This window comes from Dufourea novaeangliae, unplaced genomic scaffold (assembly GCF_001272555.1).
Source record: "Dufourea novaeangliae isolate 0120121106 unplaced genomic scaffold, ASM127255v1 scaffold376, whole genome shotgun sequence".
NCBI lineage: Eukaryota > Metazoa > Arthropoda > Insecta > Hymenoptera > Halictidae > Dufourea > Dufourea novaeangliae.
The window spans coordinates 211,108-236,321 of NW_015374274.1; the positions used below are offsets into that span (position 1 = coordinate 211,108).

The 25,214-nt window shown below is 31.0% G+C and overlaps 7 protein-coding genes across 9 annotated transcripts; 4 read left to right on the top strand and 3 right to left on the bottom strand.

Moving 5' to 3' along the window:
- Positions 1-402: 402 nt before the first annotated feature.
- Positions 403-2,397, bottom strand: LOC107192745 (eukaryotic translation initiation factor 4H-like). Of its 2 annotated transcripts, none has more exons than XM_015582076.1 (5): positions 2,356-2,397; positions 1,562-1,732; positions 1,244-1,473; positions 824-964; positions 403-743 (listed from the first exon to the last, which is right to left on the bottom strand). In XM_015582076.1, exons 1-5 carry the CDS (start codon positions 2,385-2,387, stop codon positions 601-603), a joined length of 717 nt encoding a protein of 238 aa, XP_015437562.1. In that variant the 5' UTR covers positions 2,388-2,397; the 3' UTR covers positions 403-600. The 2 variants fall into 2 exon arrangements, with proteins under 2 accessions (XP_015437562.1, XP_015437561.1); XM_015582075.1 differs by having other exon boundaries at positions 824-1,063.
- A 549-nt stretch (positions 2,398-2,946) lies between these two features.
- On the top strand, positions 2,947-7,800 carry LOC107192743 (DNA polymerase V). Its single transcript, XM_015582070.1, has 10 exons — positions 2,947-3,123; positions 3,230-3,427; positions 3,507-3,905; positions 3,982-4,568; positions 4,659-4,771; positions 4,854-5,377; positions 5,442-6,089; positions 6,165-6,413; positions 6,495-6,928; positions 7,018-7,800. Exons 1-10 carry the CDS (start codon positions 2,947-2,949, stop codon positions 7,436-7,438), a joined length of 3,750 nt encoding a protein of 1,249 aa, XP_015437556.1. The 3' UTR covers positions 7,439-7,800.
- A 580-nt stretch (positions 7,801-8,380) lies between these two features.
- Positions 8,381-11,621, top strand: LOC107192748 (CCAAT/enhancer-binding protein zeta). The gene is made up of 5 exons (XM_015582077.1): positions 8,381-8,589; positions 8,682-9,794; positions 9,869-10,487; positions 10,561-10,980; positions 11,053-11,621. The coding sequence occupies exons 2-5, from the start codon at positions 8,682-8,684 to the stop codon at positions 11,571-11,573; spliced, it is 2,673 nt and encodes an 890-aa protein (XP_015437563.1). The 5' UTR covers positions 8,381-8,589; the 3' UTR covers positions 11,574-11,621.
- A 725-nt stretch (positions 11,622-12,346) lies between these two features.
- On the bottom strand, positions 12,347-13,956 carry LOC107192754 (chromobox protein homolog 1-like). Of its 2 annotated transcripts, none has more exons than XM_015582086.1 (4): positions 13,695-13,956; positions 13,176-13,284; positions 12,874-13,102; positions 12,347-12,766 (listed from the first exon to the last, which is right to left on the bottom strand). In XM_015582086.1, exons 2-4 carry the CDS (start codon positions 13,269-13,271, stop codon positions 12,540-12,542), a joined length of 552 nt encoding a protein of 183 aa, XP_015437572.1. In that variant the 5' UTR covers positions 13,272-13,284; positions 13,695-13,956; the 3' UTR covers positions 12,347-12,539. The 2 variants fall into 2 exon arrangements, with proteins under 2 accessions (XP_015437572.1, XP_015437571.1); XM_015582085.1 differs by having other exon boundaries at positions 13,176-13,293.
- A 270-nt stretch (positions 13,957-14,226) lies between these two features.
- On the top strand, positions 14,227-15,818 carry LOC107192753 (isocitrate dehydrogenase [NAD] subunit gamma, mitochondrial). The gene is made up of 3 exons (XM_015582084.1): positions 14,227-14,292; positions 14,410-14,638; positions 14,806-15,818. Exons 2-3 carry the CDS (start codon positions 14,423-14,425, stop codon positions 15,742-15,744), a joined length of 1,155 nt encoding a protein of 384 aa, XP_015437570.1. The 5' UTR covers positions 14,227-14,292; positions 14,410-14,422; the 3' UTR covers positions 15,745-15,818.
- A 574-nt stretch (positions 15,819-16,392) lies between these two features.
- Positions 16,393-20,347, bottom strand: LOC107192752 (probable ATP-dependent RNA helicase DDX10). Its single transcript, XM_015582083.1, has 12 exons — positions 20,249-20,347; positions 19,986-20,177; positions 19,300-19,572; positions 19,087-19,208; positions 18,795-18,996; positions 18,565-18,727; positions 17,994-18,177; positions 17,746-17,922; positions 17,414-17,643; positions 17,138-17,334; positions 16,631-17,025; positions 16,393-16,527 (listed from the first exon to the last, which is right to left on the bottom strand). The coding sequence occupies exons 1-12, from the start codon at positions 20,345-20,347 to the stop codon at positions 16,395-16,397; spliced, it is 2,367 nt and encodes a 788-aa protein (XP_015437569.1). The 3' UTR covers positions 16,393-16,394.
- Positions 20,348-20,633: 286 nt separating this feature from the next.
- On the top strand, positions 20,634-23,703 carry LOC107192732 (lymphoid-specific helicase-like). Its single transcript, XM_015582056.1, has 7 exons — positions 20,634-20,757; positions 20,936-21,297; positions 21,371-21,954; positions 22,079-22,740; positions 22,822-23,216; positions 23,285-23,543; positions 23,627-23,703. The coding sequence occupies exons 1-7, from the start codon at positions 20,709-20,711 to the stop codon at positions 23,701-23,703; spliced, it is 2,388 nt and encodes a 795-aa protein (XP_015437542.1). The 5' UTR covers positions 20,634-20,708.
- The last annotated feature ends 1,511 nt before the right edge of the window (positions 23,704-25,214 follow it).

Consider the following 25,214-nt stretch of genomic DNA (forward strand, 5'->3'; position numbering starts at 1 on the left):
TTTTGAAAATACGGCTTGCACGAGATCAAATACACGTGCGATGACAGTATATATTTTTAATAGTTTGTACACATACCCTCAGTATTATTACAAATTGATACAAAACCCAACATGAAACTGACATGAATATTAAAATACTTTTCATGTCATCTGAACAATTATGATTTACATACATATATATATATATATTCATTTATATATACATATATAAATACCAAGAAGACTATTGAAGCATGCATTGTGCACACAGTTTTTACTTGAAATTCCCAATTTACTATTACATTTCTTTTTAACTAAGAAGGTAACGTAAATAAAGAGGGCATCATACAAGAAAGTTTTATTCTCAATTAAAAATGCCAAATATGTGGAACCTAAGAATTCCATTAAATCACCTTCTGTCCTTCTGAATTTTTTGGGGAAGGCACCCCTTTTGGGATAAATAAAAATTATTGCAATTTCGTTATTTGATCTTTGAAGAGACTCTCCCCCTTGTTTGTGAGGAAACTAAAAAATCTCGTATCGGTTTCCGAATTTTTTTGTCGGGGAAGTTTCTTTCTTTTCAATTCAGGGAATCAGAAACTATTAATCGAGATAATATTTTTACTTGTCATAAGTTTTAAGTGACTCCTCTCGAGGTTTTGCACCACCATATATTGAACTTGATTTACTTGATTCAGCAACTGCATTTACAGGTGCTTGAATTGTCCTTGGTGCTAACACCAAACGCTTCCTTCCAGTTGTATCTATTTTAATAATAATACTGGTAATTATTATGCGATTTCACATAGTCAAAATGTAAAAAGAACATGAGTAGGTAACAAACCTGGAGGTGGGTCGCTAGTAAATGGTTCCTCGTTAAATGGTTTTCGATCACTAACTCCTCCTCCTCTCCCACGAGTAAGTGGTCTGCTAGCATATCCTCTAGTAGGCTGTGTACCACGAGACCAATCTCGACTCCCACCGCCTGTATCATCATTAAACTGACTGTAGTTGCCTCGGTTACCTCTCATATCCCATGTACTACCTTGCCTACCAGCTTGTTGACCTCTATCACTGTATCCTCCTTATATTAGAATTACAGCAATTTTAATTATTTAACATCACTTATACAATTCTACTACATACTATGATGTTATAAAAAATATAATACTAATATTAAAATGATACAAAATATTAGACTTCATATATTAAAAAAAAACATTATGCTTCGCATAACACTTATTCAAATATAAAGATTTACTACCAAAATCATCTCCATATCCACTACGACCACCATCCCTTCCTCTAAAGTCTCCTCCACTTCCACTTCCTCCACGACCTCTCCTGTCAAAACCACCTCCTCTATCATTTCTTTTTCCCTCTGCTACATCTATTTTAATGATATTATTCTCTACTTCTACTGCGCCATCCATTTGCAATGCACATTTTAGGTCTGCAAGATCTTCAAATTCGACATAGCAAAAGCCCTTAAACCTGTATGAGAAAAAACAAAAATGTTGATAATATTAATTGTAGTATTAACTTTCCTAATATGATCCAGTCCATATTAATTTTCACAAACCTATCAGTTTCCTTATCTTTAACCAATCTGATTCCTCTAACATTAAGGTTTTCAAAGATCTTATCCACATCTCCTTGAACAATTCCATCCGGCAAATTTCCCACATATGCAGTATAAGGTGGTTTAACTGGCAGTGGCTTTCTACTACCACGATATCCATCTCCATAATCTCTGCATAGAAACAAAGAATAATATTCGGTTAGACAAATGAGAAATTACTTTATCCAAATATTTTTCTTACAGAACTGTATATATGTATTATGACTCAATTATTCTATAATCTTAATAAATGGAAAAAAAATGTAGAATACTAAATTTCTTGCAATTGGTTCATGTATATTATTTAATATCTCTAAACCGAAACAGTTTTTATATTCGAATTTGGAAATGGGAATATCTTAATATAACAAAATTCAGAACTTTAAAACTATGATTTCTATCTGGACACCAATTTTCGATGCAAAGATTTTAGTAAATAATATAGTCTCAAGTATTGAAACAAGCAGGTAGTATATATGCACGAATAGTCGTGTAACAGTTTCACTAATGGTGTCACAACTATGATACATCAATGTTTGGCTGGCCAAAATAAAGCCGCGTGTCGAAAGCACCATATCTGCAAGGTGCTACGCTGCACTCTAATCGAAAATCACTTAACCTTAAAATCGTGAGATTATCGAAAAAAAAGATGTGTCTCTTCGTTAACTCGGTGTATTGTTTAAATACCACCGTTTCACTGTTTTAGAAAACCTCGACGATCGTTGTACACGAAAGAAATTATAATCTATACTTGCCTTGAATCTTCGTAACCACCTCGACCAGCCATATTGGATGCACGAAACTGACCGGGACCGCGCGGGTCGAACGAGTTACTATGTTCAAGATGGCACTTTCCTAACCATCAAAGAATTCATAAAATTCAAATTTGCGAAACTATGCGAATCTGCATACATCAAACGATGGCCTCAGATAATAATTTCATCAAGTAGTTAAGAATCTTCGATTAGAACAGGGATAATAATTATAATTGCGCGAACCATGATTTTTTGAAACAATTAAATTACAGTAACGTTTTGTTAAAAAGTAACTTATGTTTGCATTAGTATTGTTCAGTATTACTAAAATTTTTTGTTAATAGTATTTCAAAAATTTTACTCAAAGGTACGAAATTTTTTTAAGAAAACGATTGACAATCTATGTGATGCAAATATGAGACATTCACTTTAGATTTTATATTCTATTCAATATTTATCTCGTTTGAATAATTATTAGTAAGGGATTATAAATATATTAAGTCATTCGTTTGTTTTTCTAATGCATATATTTTTAATGTAGATTGTAGATAATCGTTAGATCAACGTAGTTTTTAGTTAAAACGAGGCAAGATGGCAGACGAGGGTATGCACATGGTAGAGGTTGTTTCAAATGACTTGAAAGCAAGGGAAAAGAACAAAATGGATTGCACAATATTTGATCATTTTACAAAACTCAGAAATGAGACTGAATCTGACAGGATAAACGGTGGCATCGAATTATTAAAATATTTACTTGGGCAAAGTTCAGTAAGTGTTTATTTAAAAATAACCTCAAATAGCTCGTTTTTATAAAGCGTGAAATATGTACAGTTTTTCTTTATAAATGAATTCCTCACAAGTAATAATGTTTTAGAACGACTGTAACAGTAAAGAGTTTAAATATGCAATTAGAAGACTCATTCGAGGTTTAGGGGCATCGAAAACCTCTTCAAGAATTGGATTTTATACAACTTTGACAGTTTTTTTAATAATGTACCCTGAAATGTCAATAGAAGAGCTCTTGTCCATAGTGGATAGTGAATTACATCCCGTTAGCAGCAACCCTAAAAGTGTAAGGAAATTAATTCTTGTTATATATTGTATTTAGTGCTATGGGTACATTTGTATTTTATATAACAATGTTATTTTAGGAAAATGCTGATATTTATATGGGACGTATATTACTATATGGAGCATTAATACGATCTAAAGTACTTTCCAAAAGTACTGATGAAATACAAAAGCAAGTTATTCAAGGTCTCATCAAGGAAGGCAAGCAACGTAGTTATCTATCGTTCCCTTCAATATCCTTTTTTCTTGAATTTGTAAATCAATGTAATTCTGAGGATATTAAAAAATTGGTTTGGCCAACTATTGAAACAGAATTTGGTAAACCATGGTCAGAACAAACTTTGGATACAGTTTATACCTTATTAGTTATAAAAGCCAAATATCCATCAATTGTAAATCAGAAGTTTTGGAAGAAACATTTTGGTATAGAAGATACTATTACCAAAGAGTCTGTGTCTAATGTAGCAAAAGTATTACTGGTAAGTGTGCATTAATAACATATGTAAAATTTAAGAGAGTATTTATAAAATAAACTAATATATTATTAATGTTCAGGATTTACCTAAGATTGTGTTGTGTCACCATCCAGTATTTAAAGTATTTTGTGAAAATCTAACATCGTGTGAACTTATAAGTGAATTTTGGATGTGTATTGATCAGAAATTTACAAAACCAACAAAAAGTAACGAATACTTGGCTGTAGAAATTCTCAAATTATTATTATCAAATATTGCTGATAAATCTATACTTCCATTATTACTATCTTCAAACTATATGCAACACATGTTGAGAAAGTTCTCTGATAATAAACGACATGGTACAGATGAAGTACTTGTAGCATTTAAGGAAGTCTTAAATTTGCTGGTATCAGCTACAAGTAGTAATGACACTAAATTAAAAACCCAAATTGCTGTATTAAAAAAATTAATATTGTACCCAGGTGATTTGATGGTAGAAAAAAAAACAGGCACAAAAGTAGTTCAAATGATAACGGGCAATTTAAGTTTAGAAGGTATTAAAAAAGTATCAAAAATATACAGAGATATTATTGAAAATACAATAGTTAAAGAAAAAGCAGATGCAAAATCAGAAACATTTTGGACGAATGCTGAAAGAATGTATGCTGCTCATTTATTGACAAGGTAATTAATTTTTTAAACAAACATATTTAAAATTAAATTTTATCTTGAGGACAATTAAATGTGTAAACTTAATCTATTATACATTTTCAGATTAATGGGATATTCAGTAACACTTACAGATCAAGAATGGAGATTAGAGCAACTGAAGTTTTTATTTACTCATGGTTTATGTGAAATATCAAATGTTGGAGTAGATCTGGCATGTAAGTATTATACTTTTGTGTTTACATTTATACATATCATACAAGTACATATTTTCTTATTTTCCTTTTACTTCTTTCCTAGCTCATCTTAAAGAAGCATTTTACCATGGATTGGATCATAAATTACCAAAGTTAAATAATCTACGAAATATATTAAGTGACCTAGTTCATCATTTAGATAAACATCTGAAAAATAAAACTTTAAAACTAAGAAATCCATTATCAGATGAAGCAAAAACTGCCTGGGAGAAAGTGATGAACTTAATTGAAAAGTTAGAGAATAATTCGAAAAAGGCAGAGGCTGTACCAGTATTTCATACAATGAATTTACATATGGGATTACAATTATTTTCAGACCCACAAATGGCAATTATGGCTATCAATGAACTTCAAAGTTGCTATGAAAGATTGGTTAAAAAGTCTAGAAAAAGTAAAGTGGGAATCAATGAAAATGAAGACGATGAACCAGAATGGGTGGAAGTAGCGGTTGATTTATTACTGTCTTTCTATTCTAAAAATAATCATTTATTACGGTCACTAGTGGGATGTGTTTTTCCACATATTTGTCCATATGTAACACCTACAGCTATACATCAAATTTTGGCAGTATGTAAATATGATTTCATTTGAAATAGTGAACAATATTGTATTTTAAAGTTTGTACTTTTAGGTGTTGGATGTAAGAAATGAAAAGGGACCGCTTGTAATGAAAGACGAAGTAGATGAAGAAAACTCGTCGGATTCGGAATCGTATGATAAAAGCGAGGATGGGAGTGAAGGCGACGAAGAACCTTCTAATGACGAAATGGAATGTTCAACGGATGATACTGAGTCGGATTCCAATGAGGAATCGTTGAGTGAAGATGAAGATGAAACAGTCACTGATAGATTACGAATGGCGGTACGTCAAGCATTAGGTGACGCTTCCATTCAAACTGATGATGAGGATATCGATGTGAACGAAATCAACGAGGAAGAAGGAAAACGATTAAACGAATCATTATCAGCCGCATTTAAAATTCTTCGAGAGAATCGTCAATCGAGATCGAAGAAACAAGAAAAATCTGCACAGGTTTTAACGCATTTCAGAATTCGAGTAATAGATTTAATCGAAACATATTTAGAATGTGGGCCATCAATGGCGATTGTACTTGATATGATACTTCCACTCTTTGCATTATTAGAATACTGTATAAAAGATCCCCATCAAAAACCTCTCCAAGATCGAATTCGATCATGTCTGAAAAAATTAGCGGCTGTAAAGAAATTTAAGGATACAAAAAATGTTGACGAAGATTTATTAACAGTGATATTGAAGGTATCTATAAATAATTTTAATATACATATAATAATTTTATATTAGTTCGTAAATAGCAATTGTTTATTCTTTAAGGTTTTAATCGAAAAAGGAGAGCGAACAACGTCAGTTTATCAAGAAATGAGCGACAAGTTGGCAGAATGTTGCACATTCCTTGTAAGATGTGCACAGCAGGCTGACGTATCTACCGAATCCATAGTGCAAATTTATGGCGAAAATTTAACAGCTTTTTTCAAAAGGAGGGACTGTGTATTATCACCTCTGTTATTTAAAAGTATTTTACAATTACAGTGGGAGGGTAACTGGCAACTGGCTCTGTTACTGGTACATTTTTAAACTGCTATTGTTATGGAACAGATTACATTGAATATGAATTTTTAATTAATATATTAATTGTTTTTCTAGGTGGATTTTGCATTCGACAGTACCGTAAGATCTTTTCGTCGAAAACACGCACTCGACTTTTTAACAGTTTTCTATCATAATGGTCGCTTGCTCCATTCAGATACAACACATTCTGACACTAGAATGAAAATGGAAAAGAAATTATGTAAAAATGTCATAAGCACATTTCAGGAATTGTCTAATGTACATAATACCGAAAATGAAAAACCTGTTCTGAATAATGGTAACGAAATAGGAAAAGAAGTCAAACAGAGGTACATTTGTCATCTTTTAGTATTACTGCGAAATATTTATACACAGCATTTGCCAAAAGCGTGGAATTGGACAGATATTGGTAAGGCCCTTATAACATATAGGACTCATGTTTCACTTGCAAAAGATACAAAAACAGCGTGCAATAAGCTAGCAGCACAAATTGGAATTTCATTCAATGTGTAAGTAATAGTTAAAAGAATTGCAAAAAATGTTTATACATTAACACACTGGGATACTGTAATATTACTTTTCACTTTATCCTTTACAGACCTACAAAGAAAATCACACACAAACCAAATCCTGAAGCGAATGGAGAAACGAAGAATACCACAAACATAAAAGAAATTAATCTTACACGAGAAAATGGTGACACATGCAGTCATACAGATTCTCCCACATTAACGAAAAGCGAATTGAAGAAAAAGAAGAAAAATAAGAGTAAACAAAAAGAGAAGCAACAATTGAAGAAAGAAGCGCGAATTTTACGCGAGAAAACACTGTCTGATGGTTTCGAATCATTTAATTTTAGCGCTTTTACTTTACATGATGAACAGACTGAAGCTGTATCACAGCAGAATGGAGATTCACAAAACGATCAGACTAGTCCTACTTCTTCAAAGAAAAGAATGCCTAAACAGACATCAGATGGTAATAAATCGAAAAGAAGAAAAAGTATGCAAACTCCTTGATATGTGTAATGAATGCCATAGAATTAACACAATCATAAATAATTGTTATTTTTGTATATGCATTTATAAGAAGGTGACCAGATGTTTAGGTTGCAATGCAGGACATGTCCAAAAAAAAGGTCATATTTTTGAAAGCACCATTTTCTAGTTTATTACGTCTACTGTAGAAACATTTGTTGCCAATTGATAGCGCTATCTAATATGAAGTAGAAGAAACAGTAACTTTGTGCCACAGTAAAAATGTTAATAAAGTTACATATCCAATCCGGGACAGTCCCGCCTAATTCGAGACGTCTGGTCACCTTCATTTATAAAAATATGTATTAAAAAGTTTGTACAGCTTTGAAATATATAAATAAACCTCCAACGTGATTCTTGATGTTATGTTAACGAATTTATTCTTTAAAAATTAGAATATCACTGTAAAATAAACTTGTATATAATTGTGTAACGGGTAGATATGGTATTGATATTGACATAGTGAAGTGTGATAAACTTTGGCCTGTTCAATCTTGTTATTTATTAGTATTTTCTTGTTGGATTGTCAATATAGTTCAATAGAAATGTAAATTATCCAAGAACAAGTTATAAAAATACCTAAAATGAATACAATTTGAGATATTTCAAAGATCTGAGGATGGTTGAAACTTGTTGAAATTTAGAATATTTTGAAAATTATATTCAGCTTCTCACTAAATTTTCCAAGTTCCAAACATTCTGATATCTTTTAAACAATTTAAATATAACCTATTTACTATAAAATATAGTTAATAGATGCTAAATAAAATGGTTAGCACTTCGAAAATATACGGAATGCGTAAATTTTTGTTGTCCTTAAACTTAAAATATTCTACTCTATGTACACTCTACTCAGGTGTTACATACATATTTATGTGCAGTTCAGTGCAGTTATCAGCATCAATCAGCGTACATGTGGTGCTACGCGTGCTACGGTTTACACGAGTCTCTTCTGTAAATTTTGTTATTACCGTTACATATCATTAATCAGGTGAACGGTATTAATTTGAATAAAAAGTTTCGAAAATATCTTATGTATTTTCACTATCAAAAGATTACTATATTTTAAACGTTATATTATTTTATAAAGATAAAATTTGAAATACATTTATGTTATTAAGGTTAACCACGAGGTAAGGCTTCCGGTATTTCCATAGTATATAAACAGTACTTTTTAAATAATGTCTGAATACCTGTATATATAAATATTTGAATTTTTAAATAGATGAAGAAAGAACTAGAAGATGAATCCACCAGTGGTAGTAATTCAAAATGGTATGAAGAATTTTCCAAACGGGAAGAGCCATGTAAACATTCTAAATCTGAAACCGAAATATCATACTTAAAAGATGAGGCCAAAAGATATTTAGATGCAGAGGTAGCTGTTTATCAACTGAAAGAGTCCAAATCTCGTAATTCAGAAGCATCATGGTTAAAAACTGCATTAACACAGGGTACAACTTCAGACAAAGTTGCAGCTGCTATTGTATTGGTGCAAGACAATCCAAAACATAATTTATCTAGACTTACAATGATCATAAATCAAGTACGAATAGCAAAACATAATCAATGCGTAATGGTTATCCAGTCCTTAAGGGATCTTTTTTTATGCGGTTTACTTCACCCTAAATTCAAGTTGCTCAAGTTTGAAGAACAGAATTTGAATGAAGTTGATAAAAGTAATTCTACAGAGACAATAGTTAAGACAGATGCTTCAAGGAAAAAATTAATGGCTCATTGGTATTTTGAGGACCAATTGCGTGAACAATATGAACGCTTTGTTATGTCTTTAGCAACCATTGCCTCGGATACAGTGGATGCAAATCGTGAGGCAGCAATATCAGTGATGACAGATTTGTTGATCGGAAATTCTGAACAAGAACACAAACTTTTAGAATTGATTGTAAATAAAATAGGAGATCCAAGCAACAAAGTAGGATCTAAAGTTATATTTTGTTTAAATAAGTTGTTGCATGAACATCCACATATGAAGCTTGTTGTATTACGGGAAGTGGAGAAGTTATTGTTTAGAAAAAATGTGGCACAACGTGCTCAGTATTATGCAATTTGTTCTTTAACTCAGTTTATTTTGGATAAAGATGACACACAAATTGCTACCACTCTTATTGAAGTTTATTTTGCATTCTTTAAAGCTTGTTTAAAAAAAGGAGAACCGGACAGTAGAATGATGGCAGCAATTTTAACTGGTGTAAATAGAGCATACCCATTTGCAAAAATAGATTCCAATATTCTACATAAGCATACAAATTCTGTATACAAAGTTGTACACATTGGATCATTTAATGTTTCATTGAATGCACTGAATTTATTATATCAGGTATGTATCTGTGCATTATAATGTATTTGTTAGGATGTAATTTTAAATCCTATTTTTATATTTCTTTTATTTAGGTTACAGGAAAAGATGAAACTCAATCAAATAGGTTTTATTCTACTTTTTATGGAAAGTTATTAGACCCACAAATTGGATTAGCAAATAAACGTGCACTATTTCTTAATTTATTGTTCAGAGTTCTCCAAAAAGATGCTAAAATATTACGTCTATATGCATTCATTAGAAGAACTTTGCAAGTTGCATTATATTTTCCTGCAAATATGACATGTGCAATTTTGTATGTTATGTCTAAAATTATACAAACACATAAAGAATTGAAAAATTTATTATTAAAATCACAGACTTGTGTTAAAAATGAAATCAAGGGTGCCGAAACTAAAGATGCTTCGCTAAATTCAGAAGATATTGATGAGTCTGAGATTCCTAATATAAATTCAGAAGGTTCCCTTTTATTGACAAATGTTGTAATTGGACTTGATAGAAACGAGGAAACTAAATCTGAATTGAAAGAGGAAGGTGATGTAAAGGTTGAGTTAGGTAAAGAAAAAGAATATGATTCTTTTTATCGTAATCCTCTCTACGCAGGAGTAACTAAGGGTTTAACTCCTGAATTAATAGCATTGTCTAAACATTATCATCCAAGTGTTGCATTATTTGCAAGTACCATCCTTGAAGGTATTTCGATTATTTGCATTATGTTTACAAATATCAGTATTGATTACAATATAAAATGTACTTTTACATGTAGGAAAACCAATTGACTATACAGGAGACCCATTAGAAGATTTATCTTTAATGCGTTTTTTGGATCGTTACGTTTTCAAAAATCCAAAGAAATTCGAAGATAAAAAGGTGCAAAAGAAAAATGACCCTTTGGCACAACGTGCAGGATATACACCGAAAGGTATCAGATGCATACCAGTAGACAGTATTTCATATCTCAATGAAAGCGAAGCACGTATTCCAGTTGACGAATTGTTTCTATATCGATATTTAAAGAGGAGGAAAGAATTTAAACATGGGTCAAGAACGAATGATGATAATGATGACATAGAAAGTATTAATAGTGAAGAATTTGACGACATGTTAGGTAGATTAACAGATGGTAAAGATTTCGAAGATCTAGATATTGCAGCTGACATTCAAACTAGGAAGAAAAAGAAGAAAGGTTTGTCATATAATTTTTTCTCTCCATCAAAATTTTCTAAGTTGTACAACTTTTGTTTGTTATTTTTTATAGGTGTTGAAGATGATGATGATGACGATGGTGTCAAAAGTGACGCTAGTGATGATTTTGATGATATGAATGATTCAGAACCAGATTTAGATGAAGATACAGATGATGAATTGCAAGATTTAAGTGATGTGGATCTAAATGAAGACGACGATATAAGTGACATTGATTTCAATGATGATATTGATGATAATGAAGATATTTCTGACGATGAAATTCAGCCGAGCACAAAAAAAAAGCAACCAAAGAAAAAAGATAAAGGGGAAATTAAGAGGAATAAAAATTTGAAAGGAATAGATAATAATATATTTGTATCAGCAGAGAAGTTTGCAGAAATGCTTGAAGAACACGGTAAACAGAAAAGTAAATATGGTGGTACGGATATGTTTAATACCGCAGACGGTGCAAGCTCGAAACAAATAGATTGGGAAACAAATCGGTATCATAAACTTAAAGGCTCATTCAACAAAAAGAAACGAAAAGGTCCTCAAAGTTTCAAGAAAAATGTAAAGAAAATGAAACATTGATTATGAAACAAAAGATTTTGTTAAACTTCAAGATTCTTTTCAATTAGATTGTTTATGTATGAGTAATTAAAACATTCTGTAAATTGTAAAAAAAAATATTGACTTTACTTCGAATTTTACACATGCTATTTAACCACATATATATAGTTCAGATTACTTACATTCTAAAGAATTCTTTGCATTTTTTTAATGTACTCAGAAAATTATTACACCAATACTGAAACATGTGACAGAATAGAAAGTCTTTAACTATCACTATTAAAATTTATTAAACTATTAATAATATATCAACTTAATTTATAAACTGAAAAACAGAATTTTATTTTAATATAACTGTTTCTTTGTCATAATTCCAATCTTTTGTTGCGTAATACGTAACGGTTTTACATTTCAAAGAATATTGACCCTAGATGTCCGTACATACTGTACATTGTCGTATTGTATTTCAACAAAGTCATCAAGTTTCCAATTTCTTTGGCAACTGAAACTACTTGCATGTGTTAACTGTTTTAACTACTCAGTAAGTAGAGGTGGATTTAACATATATAAATAGTTACTAACAAGAAAGTTATATTACAAATAAATTACATCTAAAATACTAATTTTACATTGAAAAATGTGCTGAAAACCAACACCCAATTTGTAAGCTTTATTCTTTTGAATTAACAAACATTGAGACTAAACCTTTATTTAGAAAAGTAACAGTTGCAAAAGAAGTTGTTAGTTCATGTTTATAAGAAAGTACATGGTAAGAATTACTCATTTTTTGGCTAAATAGTGATACACATATGTAGTGACACTTGTCTGTTGTACCAATAATTGTAAAAAAAAAAAAACAAATTCACATTATTGTTACTGTGCAATGACCAACAAAATCTTTGAAATTTCAGTTTGTACACACTAGTTGTTTTCTTATATGCGGCAAATTCTGAAGCGCACTGTGTACGCATACCGGAAGGCTGGACGCTACTCTGGATCAGCTTTTGTAGAACTTTCTTCATCATGAGTAGGACTGTGCCATGTCAGTCGTTCTTCATAAAACTTTATTACAATCTGTGGACATTTTTCATTAGCAATTCTAGCAGGGACTAAGTCTGCATCATCTGTTCCCTTCCACTTCATCAAAAACATGAGTTCCCCACTTGAATCTGTTGCACCAATAATTCTTTCTGGTTCTAAGTTTCTGTCAAAGCCTAAATAGAATTAAAATTTATTAGCTCACTAAATCAAAAAAAGCTCATGAAATTAAATATATTATTGGTATACGACTTTAAAGCAAATTAGCACAAATGACAATTACCTTCAGGTTTCTTTTCTTCTGTTATTCTCTTTTTAGTATTTGTAGGTATGGGTGTACTCTTTCGTTTCTTTTGTTCTTTATCCTCATGTCGTTTACCAGCTGCTGCAGCTTCTTTCTTTTTACGTTGTTCTTCAAACTGTGCAATTAAATCTGGACAATCCAGATTTTCTTCTGGTTCCCATGTATTTTCTTCATTGGAATATCCTTTCCATTTTAGGAAATACTCAACCTAAATGCAATATACTAGTAAGTATGAAATAGAAAAACCGCTTAATATAGTCTATAATACACAAAACACCTACCTTTCCTTTTACCACTCTTCTGTCCAAAACTTTTTCAACGCTGAACTCTTCTCCTCCATCAGTCTCTGCAGCAGATGATTCCTTACCTTTGCTCATTTTGCTTCAAATACTGAAACAACTGAACCTTACTATTTAACAATAAATGTCACGATAACTTGTAAAGAATAAAAGAAACTGAACGAGTATAAACAGAGAAGGGAATTGACTATCGACGAAAACTTTTGATTTAACTTAAGTACTGTACCTATAAGAGCAGGATCTATAAATGACAATAATTAAAATGTAAAATGACTATACATATATTCGATAACTCTACGCAAATAAAGTTTCAATACTGCAAAGAGCAATGAAACAATCATGGTACAAAATGGCGGCACAGTAGCCGGGAAACAATCAAAGACATTATTCATTGAATTCGTAAGTAAATTCAATATAAGGTAACATTAATTTATGGCGATTTTCTTTGTGATTACTTTCACTAATGTCTGGTTACAATTAACATATAATTATGATACGTACCTACAGAACAATCACAAAACGCCAGAGCAATACGCACGAAGAAGCGAGGCGTCGGGCTTTCTTTTGCATCAGCGTCTTGTTACCGTGTTGCCGCGAAAAATAGCAGGTTGACCAACAACGTAGAAAATTTTGCAAACCACATTTTCTGTTTGTCACTGGGAAATATCGTGTCTTTTAGAAACAAATTAAATTACACATTTCTGTATGTACAAAATTAATGTTTTGTAAAATACTTTATAACGATAGTAAAGTACGACGAAAACTTAACATTATCACAACAATGCTTTTTCAATAATGTTACAACCAATCATTTTAAAGTATTTATACGTTAAATTTTTTGCAAATTGTTATGTACTTATCGATATTATAATAATGATCGATATATATTGTTACACTAAAAATGTCACATAACTAATATCAAGATTGATTAACATTCTTTAAAATTATAAAAAAGACATTTGAATTGTGTGCAATTTTTTTTAATTTTATTATTTTTCTAGATGGCGCTATTATTTAAAACTTTAACGGTGATTTGCTATTCTATACGGAGCACAGTTCAAACGGCGCTGAAAATTCAGAGTTGGCAAGGACTTTCAAGGTATTGTTAAAATAGAATTTGTAAAATAGAAGTATATATTTAAAAATTAATTGATTTGCTTGTATTGCTAAATTTTGTAAGATTCAAATTTAATCATGTTTTATATGTAATTTATAGAATAACATTCGTAATGGCTGCTCGCTCCGTTGTTAGATATTTACGTCCAAAAAATGTTGTGTCTCAAATTCACCGTTGTTCTTCGTTATCTGCATTCGAAATACAACACAAAACTCCAACTATTAAGAAAGTAATGCCAATACCAAAGGCACATTATGGTGGACGACACACGGTTACTCTTCTTCCCGGTGCTGGTATTGGTCCAGAATTGATGAACTATGTCAAAGAGGTATAAACACTGTATTCAGAATTTTAACTCCAAAAACGACGTGTTATTAGTCATATTTTCTTTAAATCATTGTACTGAGAAAGTCTCATCTATTAATGAAAGAGAGGGATAAAGTTTCTATAATCTATATGAATGTCTTACATAATTTTTTTGTGTACTTATTACAGGTTTTCAGTTATGCAGGTGTACCAGTAGATTTTGAAGATGTGGATATAGATCCTAATGCAGATGATAATGTTGATCTAGATTTTGCTATTACATCAATTCGTAGGAATGGTGTAGCATTGAAAGGAAATATTGAAACTCGTAGTACAGAAGCTGAAGTACTTTCTCGAAATGTTGCACTCAGAAATCAATTGGATCTTTATGTAAATGTCTTACATTGTGTGTCCTATCCAGGAGTGAATTCACGCCATAAAAACATTGACATTGTTATTGTCAGACAAAATACAGAGGGAGAATATGCCATGTTAGAGCATGAAAGCGTGAAAGGTGTTGTAGAGAGTATGAAGGTGATTACAAGCAGCAATTCAGAACGTGTTGCAAGATATGCATTTGAATATGCTAAACGAAATGGAAGAAAGAAGGTTACTACAGTTCATAAGGCAAATATAATGAAATTGTCTGATGGTTTATTTTTAGAAACATCAAAGAGAGTTGCAAAAGATTACCCAGATATTGTCCATAATGACATGATTATCGACAATACTTGTATGCAACTGGTTTCCAACCCACATCAGTTTGACATTGTATTAACAACTAATCTATATGGAGCCATTGTATCAAATGTAGTTTGTGGCCTGTTAGGTGGCGCTGGATTGTTAGCTGGTAAAAACTTTGGTGACCATTATACAATATTTGAACCAGGTACTCGTAATACTGGTACAAGTATTGCTGGAAAAAATGTTGCAAACCCTATTGCAATGTTAAATGCAGCTGTTGATATGTTACGTCATCTTGGACATAAAAATCATGCCGCATTAATTCAGAATGCAATCAATAAAACTATCAACCAAGGTATTCATACACGTGATCTTGGTGGACAAGCTACAAGCAGAGAAGTTGTCGACTCCATCATGAAGCACATTAAAATAGCATCTAATTAAAGACTGACAAATATTTTTGTTGGATATTAATATTTGTAGAAAAATACCTACGTACTATTGAATTTTGCTTCTTAGCAAGGATATTCCATTGTTTGTTAAAGTATTACATTGTCATTGTGATTGACAGAAGTCATTATACTCATTAATATAAAATTACGTAAGTTGCACAAAGTTACATAGAATAATTTTTAAAGAAAATGACAAATTTGAATCATGTAATATTTTAATATTTTATCTACTATGACGTCATCCTGTAATGAATTATTAAGATCTAAACTTTGTAAAATATTCATTGTAAGTAATAGTAGTAACATATATAGTTCTTCGCAAGCATATATTTGGCATGTAAACGAATTTTTTAGTCTCAATTTTATTAAATGATGTTGTCCTCTTATTGAATGACGTTTCTACACACTTATTAGATCTAAGTTGATAATGAATTATTAAATTAAAAATTGAATTGCATTAAATAAGTTTCAATAAACATAAATTCGTTTTTGTTGATAAATTCTTTAATCAGTCGGAATTATCTTGTTTACATGATCAGTAATGTAGATAAAACTCGTAATGATAATGACAATATTGTATCATAACGCATATGAAAAAAGATTAAAGATTTATTTAACAAACCTCAAAACATACATCCCGATTTAATTTTGTAAAAGTTGTAATGCTAGTTCCTCGTCCGCTTTTAAGTGTGTGTTCTCTACTTCACATAATGTTTTTTGTTTTCTCTTTATTTTTTTGTATTCCTCCTGTGTTATAAGTTTTCTTTTAGGAGGCCTGTAAACAATAAAAGTATGAATACCAAAGATCAAAATAATATTACAAATAAAACGAGTATATTTTTATAGATATATTTAGTACTAATCATTGTAATACATACCTATGAATTTTGCTTTCCTCCTCATCCTCCTCTAGTTCAGTAATGTCTAACGCTTCTGTATCATTTTCTTCTTTTTTACCATAAATTTTATCTGGATCTGGTAACCACGACATATCTAGTTCATTCTGGTCGCTATCATTAGCGTCATCGTCAATGCTATTTTCCACATCTTCATCACTAACTTCATCTTTGTCTACTTTCTTTTTACTAGCTTTTAATTTTTGTTTTTCTTTTCTATGTTTCTCTTTTATTTTTTGTTTGAAGCGTTGCTTATCAAACTTATCTTCTTCGCGTAATATTTGCTTGGCCATTTCTATGTTAATACCAGATTCCGTTTCAGCTTCATATTGTCTAGCTAATTCTGAAATCTTAACTTTCGCTGGATCCAGCACTTCCTAAAAATTAAATATTTTATTATATTTTCGTGCGCACTTTAATGTTATGTATAAAATTTATCTATTTCTATAAATTCAGTGCAAATTTTATTTAAAAAAAATTCGATCAAACCTCTCCTTCTTCGTTAAAAGTCGTTTTCTTATTTGGTACTATTTTCTTTCTAAGAATCTTCTTAGCTATTGCAGCTTTCGTAACAGTTTTCTTTTTATTTGAACCCAAATCATCGTCGTTTGTGGGTATTTCAGGTATATCATCAATGTCTATATTCTTTCTTTTTACAGTCAATATATCGTCATCATCACTATCATCTATGTCAGAAAGAAATATAGTGGAACATTATTATATGGAAGACGAAGATAATTAATATATTAATGTTCATTTTCATACCAAATGCAAAATCATTTGTATTCATTTTTTGATCCGTGATATTTTCTTCATTTTCCTCCAATTCGGTAGCATCAGAAAAATTAGGATCATTTTTCTTATGTATGCCTTTATCCAGTTCATTATTTGTAACAACTTGCTGTTTGTTTTTGATGTTTTTATTATACGATTGTCGTTTTTGTTCCATTCTTTGTAGGAATCGTATTCTTGGAGGTATAGCTAATCCTAATGATCTAGTTATCATAATAATTGCAACATAAAATGATGTTTCAATACATAACATTAATCAGTTAAATAATTTTTGAAAAATAATTCAAATCTATCTTTTTTCTCACCTCGCATATGCATCAGTGTTTAATGCATGAACATTAAAAACTTCTTTGTCCTTCATTAAAAAAACTGATTTCACGTATGCTACAAATGCTCTTTGAGCACTTTCTTTCAGTGATACATCCCTTGCTAATAAGGCATCCATTTTACGTTGTGGATTTTGTAGTTTGGTCGGATTTATTCTAAATAAAAAAAATGTCATTACTAACTGTTAATGAATGTATGCTAATTAATACAAACATTCTTAACTTACTGGATCATGGATATTGGAATTTTGCGTTCCCTGAGTTTCTCAACCATTTTTTCTTCAGAGGATAATAAAACTAATAAAGATTCACCACCCATTTGAAATCTAGCTGTTCTACCAGCACGGTGTATATATGCATTTGCATCTTCAGGACAATCCATTTGTACAACCCAATTTACAGCAGGAAAATCTAAAGTGCACTATGTTATAAATAATGTTTGAACTGTATAACTGTTTTAAAGATTCTACTAATTAGGAACATCATCCAACTGACAAAGTTATGAAACTTCATTTCATAAAGGACATGAAAACATTCAACACTTATTTCTTGTAAGTGACCAAGCAACTTACAAATGTTTGAAAATTATTTTAACCTCTACTTGCTTTTGAGATATTCATATTAATGCTTTTGTAGCTACTAGCATTCAAGGGAAGTTTGAACCCCTTAACATGAACATGTACCATTAGAAAAATATATTCATTCTTTTTTCCTACTTTACTTGTATGTAAAGTTTTATCGACAATTCCCTATATTAGTTGAATGATCTTCCTTCTAAGAAACACTTTTCTTATTTACCTAGTCCACGAGCTGCAATGTCTGTGGCAAATAAAACTGCAAACTGTTTTTTGCAGAAAGTTTCATAAATTTCCATTCTCCTGAGTTGATGTAACGTACCATAAAGAGCTAACAAACTTATGCCAGGTCTCAATCGACAGAACACTTCATATACATATTTTACCTGGAAACAAACAGTATTATTATTTTTGCTTACATATTACAAACGATTACATCAAACATTATTATACCTGTTTACAACTAGAAAAAAATACAATAACTTTTTGTTTCAAGTGATTTCGTAGAAACGACCATAACATTGCTATTTTATCTTCTAAAGCACAAATAACATAACTTTGTTGGAGAGCTTCAGGTGTAGTGTGTGTAGCATGTTCATGAACAGATACATACATTGGATCTTTCAAACTTAATCTGGCTAAATCTCTGACAGATCTAATGAGAATTAAAAGAATATGTAATGCAATGTGATTAAAAATATCAATAATCCTGATAGATTAATAAGAATAATATTTATAAACTTACTTTGTTTGAGTTGCAGAGAATAAAAGAGTTTGTCTTTTTGGAGGCAAATTCTCTATAATAGAATTCATAGTTTGTTCAAAACCCATATCCAAACAACGGTCAGCCTCATCCAACACTAATACCTGTTATTTAAAAAAAACAAAAAGACAAAATAAGTATTATACTACACATCTACATAATATTAAATATTTACATCCTTGCACATCTATGTACCTGCATATTTACACAATCAAATAAAGGATTTTCATCCATATGTTGTAATAAACGTCCTGGTGTACATATAATAATGTTACACTGATCCATACGTTTTTTTTCAAACTTTAAATCTTTTCCACCAATAATAAGACCAGCAGATATATCATGATGCACCCCAACTTTGCGTAATGTTTCATATATTTGATAAGCAAGTTCTCTTGTTGGTGTAATGACGAGTGCACCAAGTCCATCCAACCTTGTCCACTGTTTACAGTATAAAATTTCCAAGACCTAAGTAGTTATAAAATTACATTTTTATCATAAATAGATCTCCTTACAATTTTATGATCAACGCCAAATAAGATCATAATAGCGAAATAACGAATTTTGGTCTTGTTTGCACATATTCCTCTTCGTTACCTTATGTACCAACATCCTAAACAATTGAACATTACTATGCCTCATGTAGCATCATACATCGAGTGACTGTGAAGTACAAATGTGCCAATTCATAAGTATTCATGTCTTAAGGAATACTTCATTATGTCAACCGGTGTATGACAAATTCTATCGCCCATGTTACAGAAAACACCAGAGGGAATCGAGGATTCGTGAGATCTCTTGTGCTCATTCCAGATGCACGAAACAGTTACGGTCTTATTTAGCGTTTACTATAAGTACATAAAGTTAACCACATGTCTTACAGGAATAAGAAATGCTAAGGTTTTTCCACTGCCAGTTTTTGCTGCTCCTAAAATATCATTCCCATGTAATGCCAATCCAATACTTTGTCTCTGTATATCTGTCATCTCAATGTAATTATTTTCTGCTAAGCCTTTTAAAGTTTTCGGTGACAGTGGAAGATCTGTAAATTTGACTGCCTTTGTTTCATCAATCTGCGAAAATGTAACCTTAATAAAAACAAGATATTTTCTTATATTTATGAAAATTACATATAGAAACTTACGTTGTTATACTTTGATTGTAATTCTGTGATTATTTTTGTATCGGGAACATGTTTTTTCTTTGTATTGTAAACTTTAACTTTCTTTTTCTTAGACATCATTTATTATTTTCACGTTAAACACGTTGTATATATATATACATATATATAAGTACATATAGCAGTACGGAGTACGGAGGTTACAATACAAGCAAACAGGATGTGAAATCACCGACAACTTGTCGGGGACAAGGCAGGTGGAGGCAGACGACAATAACACAGAATTAGACAGTGGCGACACTATACTCTGTGAAGTTTATTGACATAACGACTGATGTCGCTTTTTTTAAATTAGGCGGGATTGGGCGGTTTACTTGGGTTTGCATGGTGCGGTGTGCGGTCAGTTTTATATTGCTTTGAATTGCTTTGTTCATATGCATATTAATTTACCTTGTATATATTTGTTCCAAATCGTTTATAAAAAATGGAAACTAAAAATGAAAGTGTGAATATTAATACTTCAACTTCAAGGGGTAAATATTTCTATTAGTTGATATTCCAAGAGACTTACAATAAAATTGTACTGGCAAGTTGTTACATTGTTGTGTCTTGCATTATTAATACTGTTATTATTTTGTGTATCTATACATAATATTAGGATGTAAATGTAATGACTTATTCTTTTGTTTTTTATATTTTTTCTTTTAACAGGAGTAGTTAGTTCTAATAGCATAGTAAAGGATGTAAAATTTAATAACGAGCCTTTGAAGGAAGAAATACCACAGAAGAAAAGGAAACGAACTGAGGCTGAAATTGAAGCTAATCGTTTAGCAGAAAAACAATATAATGATGAACTGCAAGAGCAGCAATACAAACGATTGATGCATTTGTTGAATAAAAGTAAATTTTTTTCTTCATATATTATGAAGAAAATTAATAGTAATATGGAAAAGAAAGATGACAATGAAGTCAAGGCAGGACGCTTAAAAAAGAATGATAATGGAGATGAAAATACACAGCCAAAGGAGAAAAAGAAGAAAAGTGAAAATATACGAAATTATATATCTAAAGATGTAAGGAAAGACTATATATATTTTACATAGTTTATTTTATGATTTTTGTACTTCTTATCATTAACTTTTATAGGTGCAGAAAAAAATACACACAAATAAAAATAAAATGAATTTAAGTGAAGAAAATATTGAAGCCATGTTAATTGATGATTCTCAAAATGAAATAGAAAATGATAGTACTTCAGAAATACCAAAATATTTCAACGGAGTATTACGAGGTTATCAAAAACAAGGGCTTCAATGGTTAAAAGTGCTTTATGAAAATGGTATAAATGGTATCTTAGCTGATGAAATGGGTCTTGGAAAAACAATTCAAGTGATAGCTCTATTGTGTCATCTATTTGAGAAACAACAAGATGGGCCATATTTAATAATTGCTCCTTTATCAACTATTCCAAATTGGATGTTGGAATTTGATAAATTTGCACCAAACATACCAGTCATGCTACTTTATGGTCCTGAAAATGAAAGATTAGCTGCACAAAGAGAGATTAAGAAAAAGCACAAGATCACAAATAATTATGGTACACAACCAGTTGTGCTTACTACATTTGAAATACCAATCTTGGAAAAACGTTTCCTTGGCTCTCAACAATGGAGGTACATAATAATTGATGAGGGCCACAGGATAAAAAACCATGAATGTCAACTTCTCAAGTAGGTTTACTCAACTTTAGCATTTACCATATTTCAAGCCACATTATAAACGTGGTTTATTTATTACAAATTAATCTAATTTTAGAAGCCATTGATTATAATTGAGTTTATTATTGTGATACAGGGTTTTAAAGTACTGTAAATCTATGAACCGGCTTCTATTAACAGGCACACCATTGCAAAACAATTTAGCAGAATTGTGGTCACTGTTAAATTTTTTATTGCCAGAAATTTTTGATGATCTAGCAGTATTTGAATCATGGATCGATGTAAAGGAACTTCAGTATGATGAAGGCACTGAGAAAGTTTTGAAACAAGAACAGGAGAAACAAGTTTTATCGTCATTGCGTGAAATATTACAACCATTTATGTTAAGGCGTGAAAAAGCAGATGTTTGTTTAGATATTCCACCAAAGAAACAATTGGTTGTTTATGCTCCCCTTACAGAACTCCAACATGATTTATACAAGGCAGTGTTAAATCGTGATTTACAAGCGTTGTGTAAAATTAATGAACAACCTAGCATATACACAGAGGATGGCAAAAGGAAACAGAGAAGATGTGTACTAAAAAATGTAACTAATAATAATTATAATACAAGTGACAGTTTTATAGAGGAAAATTCATCATATAGCCCACTTCAGGAAAATGATGAAAGTTTAGATACTCACTCTAAAAAACAAATAAAATCTTCGGATTATAAGAATTTGTCAATGTGGAAACAGTATACTAATGTTACAGAACGTAATCAAGATTTCCTTATTAACATTAAATTTAATAATAGAGGTAGGTTACCATTAATTGTATATGGAAAACATAAATTACTACAATATTTTATCATTATAAATACACATTTTTTTTTTGTAGCTGGTATGTACAAGAAAATTGTAAATCATCCATATCTAGTTCATTGTCCATTGGATCCGTGTGGTTTACCATTAGTAAATGAAGATTTAGTTAACTCGTCTGGCAAACTGTTAGTATTAGATGCAATGCTTGCAAAACTTAAAAGTCAGGGTCACAAAGTTTTATTATTTTCTACTATGGTAACAATATTGAACATGATTGAGGATTATCTTTCAATGCGTACTTATGAATATGTCAGATTAGATGGTGGTACTAAACTTGAGATAAGAAAAGAAAATATTCAAGCATTTAATACAAATCCTAATATATTTCTGTTTCTTGTATCAACGAGAGCTGGAGGTGTTGGATTGAATCTTGTTTCAGCAGATACTGTTATTATATACGACAGTGATTGGGTACATTAACGTTTCTATGTGTATTTTGTAGGTGTTATTATTTAAACTAAATTAAATGTATTTTGTAGAATCCGCAAATGGATATACAAGCTATGGCTCGTTGCCATAGGATAGGCCAGACCAAACCAGTAGTTATATATAGATTATGTACCAAAGGAACTATTGATGAAACAATTATTAATCGTGCAGAAGCAAAGCGTGTTCTAGAAAAGATGGTTATTGGTAAACAGACTGGCACAGGCAACCTTAATAGTAAGGAAACATTGTTAGAACTACAGAGACTTTTAGAATCAAAGGAGTGTCAAGTAGTTGCGTCTGAAAAGGAAGGTAATAATCATTAAACAAAGTTTCAATATTATTTCAGCATGACGAATTTCTTCACTATTTTAATAATTAAACTTCTAATACAGTTTTTACAGAAGAGGAGCTTAACAAATTGCTAGATAGAAGCGATTTGTATGCAAATTTTAAACCTGAGAAACCATAGATGCCTTACATTCCCTTAAAAGAGATTATACGTATAAACAGTATAAACGAAGAGATTTTTTAGTTTTATGAATGATTTTACTATTATTTATTATATTTATTTTTGTATTCGTTCGAATTAGTTGTAAGGAGACTGAAAAGTTGATAATACCATTCCATTAATTTTTTTTACGACTGTCTTTACCTCCTGATTATACATGTACTGAAAAGGAATCTGTATTTAGTTTTTTCATAATAATACTATCACTTGTTAAGCTGGTTTTTTTTTAAACTCTCGGACTATTGTGAATGGATTAATGTTCCCCAAAAAGATGCAATTTGAATTAGTAATTATTTAATATTTCATTTAATCAGTATTAAGAAACATGACTTTGTTAATCACACACAATTTAATTTTGTTTTATATTTTCTTATTTTTATTTTTTAAGTAAATTATGAAAGAGATTTTGAATTATTATATGAAAAGTTCTGGATTTAGTTCCAATTTCCCTTACCAGGCGGCTACCATAATTTTAGTAAAACCACCGACGAGGTATAGGATAGACCTATCATCTTATGGGACTTCGTGTCTCATGTTCTGAAGTACCGATTGTGTAAAAAGTCAGGGATTGTCTGCTGCCCTCTACGTTATGAGAACGGTGACTTCTACAGTGTTGTCGAGTCTAAAGTACGCAATGTTGTCAGATCATGAGTGTTCGGTACGTCGGAAAATCATCGAAGGGACCATGGTCGTGAACGGATTTTCTCCCGTCCGTTCACTGTAAAGTAGACGTATTAGAAGGGAGTCTTGGGTTCCAGTCCCGACGGACCTATTGGTTTTTTTTCGCGTACAAAAAAGTTATTGCGCTGAATATTGTTTTTATGAATATGTATATATATATATTATGTACATTTGAGTAAATTATTTTATTATTCCATTGTTATTACAACAGTTTAACAGTGACAACGAACGCATGTATATTTTCAAATATCGGACTAACAGTATATTTTTATTCTATATTATTACATATAAGTGAGTAATACGTATCAAAAACGTAATCGAAACACAGATTTTTATTACATCACAAACATAGCATAAAAGATATTTCGTTATATTGACTTTGTAATAATTATGGATGTTGCGGGGAAATCTATTGACATTATGAAACGTAACGAAATATCACTGTAACATTTAAAAAAGTTTCAAAGTTTCATTTATATCATTGTCCTGTGAAAATGTTCATACTTCCAGCAGCATTCATATTCCAATGAAAGAATTTACAGAATAAGGAAAAGGAATCTAAAGTAATTTTCAGTGGTTCCATACATCTTTATCTCGAATAATTTTCTAAAACGTTCAAAGTACTAGAAATTTTTACACTTTGAATCTCATATCGATTTCTAAAATAATCCCAGTTCGATGTAATATAGAACGTGGTTTTATGAGATAGATTCGAAGTTCGCAGCCATTAGCTCGATATTGTCATCAGTTTACAGTACTTTACCGATGACAATACCGATTGCCCAGGCCTC